Source organism: Buceros rhinoceros, unplaced genomic scaffold (assembly GCF_000710305.1).
Source record: "Buceros rhinoceros silvestris isolate BGI_N320 unplaced genomic scaffold, ASM71030v1 scaffold42419, whole genome shotgun sequence".
In the NCBI taxonomy this organism is placed as follows: Eukaryota; Metazoa; Chordata; class Aves; order Bucerotiformes; family Bucerotidae; genus Buceros; species Buceros rhinoceros.
In genome coordinates this window covers 10,179-17,107 of record NW_010432869.1, presented here as the reverse complement: position 1 = coordinate 17,107, position 6,929 = coordinate 10,179, and the positions used below count along the sequence as shown (strand labels likewise).

Here is a 6,929-nt window from a genome sequence, read left to right as displayed (position 1 = left end):
CGGCGGCTTTTTCCGAGCGGGGGAGCGGCCGCGGGGCCCCCCTTCACATCCCGCTTCCCGTCCTCCCTGCAGATTTGAGCAGACCCGGCAGCTGCCGTGGAAGACGCGGGGATACCGCTCATTCTGCGGGGGGCTGCGTTTTTCCTAAGGAGGGCTCTTTTCCAGTTCACGTAGACCAGTACCACTTCTACTTCGACATCAGTCCCATGGAGAAGGGCGAGCAGATGCTGAAAGCGGAGTTCAGGGTCTTCAAGCTGAAGAGGACACGTATGCCCCGAAGGTCTGACGTGAAACACTTCTGCAAAGTAAGTGGGGAAATAATCTGTCAGTTAAACTCTTACTTGTGATTTCATCGTTAACAATACTGAAAATGAGGAGCGCAACCAGTCTGCCTTATCTTTATTTTATAATCGTCCTCACTTTGCCTCCAGCATGCAAAGAAGTAGATGGAAGGTTTTGTCTTCGGTAGTATTTTATCCTTTGTGCATTACGGCGGTGAGCTCTCCCTATAGATGAGTATGGCAGACGTATCTTACACCATACCGTACTTTTCTGGGCTTTGAGATGCTGTGAAATTGGAATCGAAATTCATCTGCTTCAACTGCACTTAAAAATAAAAAACAGCAACCAAAAAACACCTATCAGGGATTCCTAAGAAAACAGGACAGGTGAGGATTCTGCCTTTAAGTGTATCTGTTCTTTTGGCAAAAGGCAGGATTGGACTTTCTACAAACCTGAAGACAAAGATCTGGAGGAACGCAAGACTTTGATGTTATCAGATGTTCCAAGTAAAAAGAAAAGGGGTGGTCGGGATATTTTTCTATAGCATCAAACAGTTCGGTATACTGCCTTTGCACACATCTGAAGTGTTTTAAACACTTTTAAACTGACTTAAAAGTCGGTTAAACTGTTCAAAAACTACTTTTTGCCCGGTTGAGAATGAGAGTACAGGTTTACAACTGTGATGGGGCGGAAATGTGCATAACCTTCATCTTTTTGTTTTTCTGGAAGAACAATTGGTTTCATTTCTTATTGATTTGTTGTTATGCTCTCATCAAGGTGGAAGTGTATGAGCTCTTGGAGAGTGGAAATAAACCACAAAAACCCCATCTTATTGCATCAAGATTATTGTCCCTGTACACAGAAGGCTGGGAAGTATTCAACGTCACACAGACAGTAAGCAGAGAATTCTGACTTAATTGTAAATCTCTTCAGATGACAGTCAGCTCATGATTCCAGCGTTGCTCTTATGCTGGGTTTTGGGGTCAATCCAAACTGAGGGACAGCAGCAGAGGGAGCAGCTTTTTCTCTACACCTGGTGCTACCTGAATTAAAGAAGTGTTTGTATGATGCTAGCAGCACAGGCATGACGAGAATTGAGTAACCCAAGCCTAGTCCACAGAGAGACATCAAGCCAAGTATGTCCTTGTGATTAAAAGATGTTAGTCCTTAGGCTGTCAAGGGAGATGACATGGAATGTGAGCTAAGAGTAGGTTTTCATTTCTCCTCTTTACTCTGGTGACATTACTGCAGAGCAGATGTGCAGTTTGCTCTAACGTTGTGTTTCTGGAACTTGTTTGAATTGTTCCGCATTTAACTTTCTCTGCAGGCTTCTTTATTGGCAAGTTTCAACATTTGTTTCATAGATATCCTTAAACTATGACAGTATATGACTGCTTTTCTATAGCAAAAAGCTAAGGTGGTTTGAAATACACGGTTTCTTGGGTTTAAATCTGTACTCTCGGACAGTGGAGGTTTTTTGCCCAGCTTTATGATCAGTCTGAACAGCGTGCCTGGGTGATTGGTTGAGTTGCATCTTAAGTCATGATAGCCCTGCTTGAGAATGGACTACCTTTATCTATTAGTGTGTCATTATAACAATTAGGTAAACTAAATTTGCTTGATTGTGAGTTAAGATCTTCAAATGCTATGTTTGTTAGATTTAAATGAGTTTTAATGGTATGGAAAGTCTGGAGAGTTCATATTATTCGGTTATTAAGATTGCTATGAAAAATAAATTCCTGGCTAAAGTCAGAGATGATTTATTTTAATGTCAATTTTAACTCCTAGACTCATCTATTCACTAGTAAATTCTCTGAAATTAATTATCTTCCCGTAAATACAGCTTTGGGGGATGCATATGGTATTTCTTATTTTTAAATGTTGAATTACTGGTTTAAATATTAAACTCAATTGAGTCTCAGCTATACAGTTACCTCACTTCGGTTGTAATTTATGTTCTTAAGCTCTCATAGCTCATTGCCTGTTCCCTTTTCCTCATATAAACAATGCTTAATTGTAATGCCGTAATAACAATATTGAAACAGTATTTTTTCATTTCCCTGTCATTACCAGGTTTCCAAGTGGGTTGGAAACAGCAGCTCCAACCATGGTTTTTTGATAACTACAACACATGTATTCAACAACAGGACCGAGCACAACCTGGTCAAGTTTGTTAAGAGCCAGGGCACTTTGCAAGAGAGTAGAAATGCTCTCCTTGTCCTCTTCACCAACAGTAACAAACAGAGGTCTTCCAGCTTTGTACCCTCCTCCATAAGTAAGTTCACAAGAAAGCAGTAGCTCGCTTTTAGCATGTGAGCTCACTGTTCATCTGCTACTGCCTTGTGCATACCTAACCTCAGTATTTAGTTGCAGTGTTGAACAGGTTTGAAGTTCATCTTTGTCACTGATCAGTTTGATTTGTGGTTCTTGCTGTTAGGTCACGCAGCATCTTAAGTTGCCTTTCCTCTGAGAAAAAAATGTGTTTGCAGAAAATACTCATAAAGTCTAGGGAAAATCTGGTTTATTTTGTTTGTAAAGGGGTGGGAACTCTATTTTTTAAAATTATTATTTACATTATTTTTGTGGTGGTAAAGTTTGTGTGAAAACTGTAGATTAAGTTTAGGCTAAAAGAAAACCTCAGTGACCTGGAAAACTTCAAAAATGCTGGTAAAGCAACTGTAAGCAGAATCATTAAGTGCAGTTTTCAAGAGTGGAAGAGGTTGTTAAATAAGCAGTTTAAACCTCTCTGTCCTTGGACTGGTTTTTAAGCACCTGTTTAACTTCAGTGACTAATTAGCATTATGACTAAAGGCTGCTTTCTTCAAAGACAACGCCCTCCTCTCCCAAATTACAAAACACAATGCCTTACCTCTCTCACTGGTCTTCCAGTTACACCAACTAAGGCTGGACGTTAGAGCCTGATAAATGCAAAGAGCAGGAGCTGGCAGGAGGGGCAAAAATTACTCTATTGTGGATTTTTGCAGGGTAAACAACTGCATTTGCATGTTAGAAGGGTAGGACTTGCATCAACATTAAGAAGCAGATGGCGAAATTGATTAAAAACAAAAATAGGGCTGGCCTGTTTATTTTTGTTTTCCAAATAAAATTTTTATAGTGAAATCCTAGATCCCAATTTAATGAACATCAAGCTCTGTGTGGGTTATTGTGCCAGGATTAAGGAATTGATACCCATTTCTTAATGAAGAAACCCTCTAGACCTGCCTGTTGTTTCCAGTCAGTGAATCTGCACAGATTGTTCTACTAGCCCATATATCAGTGGTTTTCAGCCTCTCTACCTCTTAAGTTCCCCGTGGAAATCCATCAAGGCTTCTCAGAAGGGATTTTTAAGAAAACAATCCTATTGTCAGTAAGCTTCATTCTCCGGCAGAGTTCCATAAAACTGGTGGTAATTTTTTTCAGATCAAAAAATTGAAAAATAATTTTAAAACGCTTTTATACAGGATGACACTCTGTTTGGCAAGTGTATGAGTAGAATTCCTGAGAGGGTACAGAGAGAGAAGAAGGCTGTGATCTTCACCTCCGTTAGCACTTCTCAGTGTGATGTATGTTGTACAAGTGGTCATATAAAGGCCGTTAATGACATTCTGATCAGATTCAGTCCTGAAAAGGGCCTGTGGAGTTCACAGAATATATTTTTTATTATATCATTGAGCTTTTCCTTTGTATTTCAGCTGAGTTTGAGCCTTTCAGATGACAAAGTGAAACACAAGATTTTTGGAATATGGGTGAAATGGCAAGTGAATACACAGCCCTTGTGGTACTTTCACAGTTTAAGTGTCATTTTAAAATCTACTCTGAAGCCTTTGATGTAGATGTATAGAATACACTTTCACGCAGAATACCGTGCTTAGGAATTGGATGTTTTTTGAGGAAGTTTAACACACAACTTCCTTTCAGAACCAGGCCTGAATCCTGCCAAAAATGACGCCGACACTCAGATCACCGAAAGCAGCAATGCAAGCATGAGCAGGAGACCTCGAGCTGCTGAAGTCCCCTCTGCCAAAAGCCAAGTAACACCGTGTCATCGAAGGGAACTCTATGTTGACTTCGGTGCTATTGGCTGGTCAGGATGGATTATTTACCCAAGTGGATACAATGCGTTTTATTGCAGAGGATCCTGTCTCTTCCCCTTGGGAGAAAGTCTAAATGCAACAAACCACGCTACAGTTCAGTCCATAGTCCATACCCTGAAACTGGCTCAAGATGTCAGCACGCCCTGCTGTGTACCAAATGAATTGAAGTCCCTCAATCTGCTCTACTTTGATGACAAAGAGAATGTGGTCCTTAAAAACTATAAAGACATGGTGGCAACAAGGTGTGGTTGTCATTAGCAGGACTTTTTTTGTCTGCATTTGACATGCACCTGGATTCAGTTCCCCATTTGCCACTGAAGATAGCAACGGAGATGGCATTTCAGGTTATAGAGCAGGAGAGGCAAAAACTCGGCTGTGCTTCAGATCCTTCTTCCCTCACCGTGGCTGTGTGGAGAGGTGTTTGAGGCTGGCTTTCAAAGAGCTGTGGGCTTCTGGAGGGTATGCTGACCTGCATGAAGAGCTCTTTGATGGGCCTGTACATCAGAGGAAGCTATTAAAAACAGGAACTTGCTGTGTGAAGAAGTTGAAACAGACTGAGCATTCAAATTAAGGTATTGTTCTAAGTACTGAGGCTCAGGATTTCCTAGGACTTAACAGGCATGGTATCCCACCTCAGTTGAGGATGAGGTGCAGGTCTCAATAACACAACCGTATTCAGTTTTGACTGCACGATCTGGTGGGGAGGTACACTCCTACATAGAGCTTTTAGGATAAGTGATTGCCCACCACTAATCTCAGAGGCCTCCACCATTTGCAGTGTATTCATTACCTGGAAATGCACTTTTTTCCCCCTGTTCTTTATGCAGCTACCAAATGTAGAGACCTCCTTCTGAGTCCCCCTAGGACTTGCTAGCCAATCTGAGGGAACACGTAGTATTGGTCTGAGAATCAACAAATTTGCCTTCCAGCTCAGGGCTGCACCTCTGTATACTGAAGGGTCATCCAGTCCCCCTCTTGGTAAAATGATTCTCTTCCGCCATGGACTGCTGTGGCTGTTAGGCTGCGTGGCAGCCTTTATACAGTGGCTGTACAATGGGATCCTAAGCTTGGGCAGAATCCTCATGGTTTAGCAGGAAGAAAGAAGACCACTAAGCTTTGGAGGTCCATGAGAACATGCTGGAAAGCTGGCCTGGTCCTGTGTTTGAGGGCAGGTTGATGGAAGGTGCTGATTCCCTTCCATTTTATCTTGAAAAGTAGAACATGGACTTGGAAGGGGCCCTCTGAAGTCCTTCAGCCTTGCTACAATTTAATGCAGGTAACCAGCGCATTGCAGTACCTCAGTCAACTCACTGAGTTGTAACTTAAGCCTGGTTAGGTTTCTTGTCTCCTTTAATCCTTGAAGGAGGCCGACTTCTCACAGAACATGACATCTCCTGTGGGTGGAAACTTCATGGGGATTTTTTTTACTCCAGTGAGATTTTTAAAAAATGTATTTATGTAAATGTTTTTCTTTCTGTAAATACCGATGTCTGTGATAAATTTATTTTATTTAAATCCCAAACACCTGGAGTATATTAACTTAATCTGTAATATAAAATGTTAATTTTCAAATACATGTAATATAACATTGGCCTGGTTTTTTTGTGTGGTATTTCAAACTCCTTCCTAAAGTCATGAATGAAATACTTTTCTGGAATGGCTTCAGTGAGCTCTGTATCAAGTCCTCTGACTGCATGTCAAGGAGTATGATGGATAAGCAGAAAGAGATGTGTTTCCCTTCAGGGAGGATCCAGTAAAATTATGGCTGAAGTGAAATTTGCATTGAAGCTCCTTGTAACTAACACTTGAGTTAGGAGTAGAGATTAAAACCCTTCAGGTTGGCCACATGTGGTGCTTGTAACAAAGCCTACCTCGTGATGATCCTGAATTGAACACATCTGAGTTTTCATGGTGTGTAAGGCCTTATTTTCATCTATGTTGTAATATCTGGAGATGCTGTCATAATTTCACCAAGTTAGAAAGCCAGGACAAAAGAAATAATGTTACTCACAGATAGAATATGTGGATGAGAAGGCTGTATGTACCCCTCATCCAGCCAGGCATGTCCTTACTGGAACTACAGCCTGGAATGGGTGGAGTAGAGGAGCCTGAGCAAGAGAAAGATTTAGAAAGAAAGGAGGGCATGCATGGATTGGTGTTCAGAGAAGGGTTTTCTCATTTGTGGTTGTTTCTCAGGGAGGCTGCAGCAGCTGTTTTAAGTATTGGCAGAGCTGCCGTGCTCTGGTGTCAGAACAGCTCCAAGAACAGATCTTCCTGCTGGGAGCAGCAGTTAAGGCAAAAGACTTGGTGTTCAGTCCAGGCTAGAACCTGCAGTGGAGTGTTCAGGAAGCTAATTTCTATTATGGGCAAAAGGCTTGATTCCCCCAGGCCAGGGATACAGGCTGTGGTAGGGCTGCTGTATTTCCATCCAGCAGACCATGTAATGAACTGGTGGGCTGTGAGCTATGTGGTGCAGGTACGGGGACTGCAGTATGACTGGCTATTTCAAACCTGCTGTATGTGCACAGCATGGCAGAACAAAAGGCAGAACAG

At 41.8% G+C, this 6,929-nt stretch overlaps 1 protein-coding gene across 1 annotated transcript; it reads left to right on the top strand.

Annotated features, from left to right (window-relative positions):
* Positions 1–165: 165 nt before the first annotated feature.
* On the top strand, positions 166–4,634 carry LOC104500291 (bone morphogenetic protein 2-A-like; the record flags this gene model as incomplete). Its single annotated transcript, XM_010143908.1, has 4 exons — positions 166–305; positions 1,060–1,176; positions 2,356–2,557; positions 4,201–4,634. Coding segments are annotated over 4 exons (893 nt in total), but the record flags the coding sequence as incomplete, so codon positions are not given.
* Positions 4,635–6,929: the final 2,295 nt, after the last annotated feature.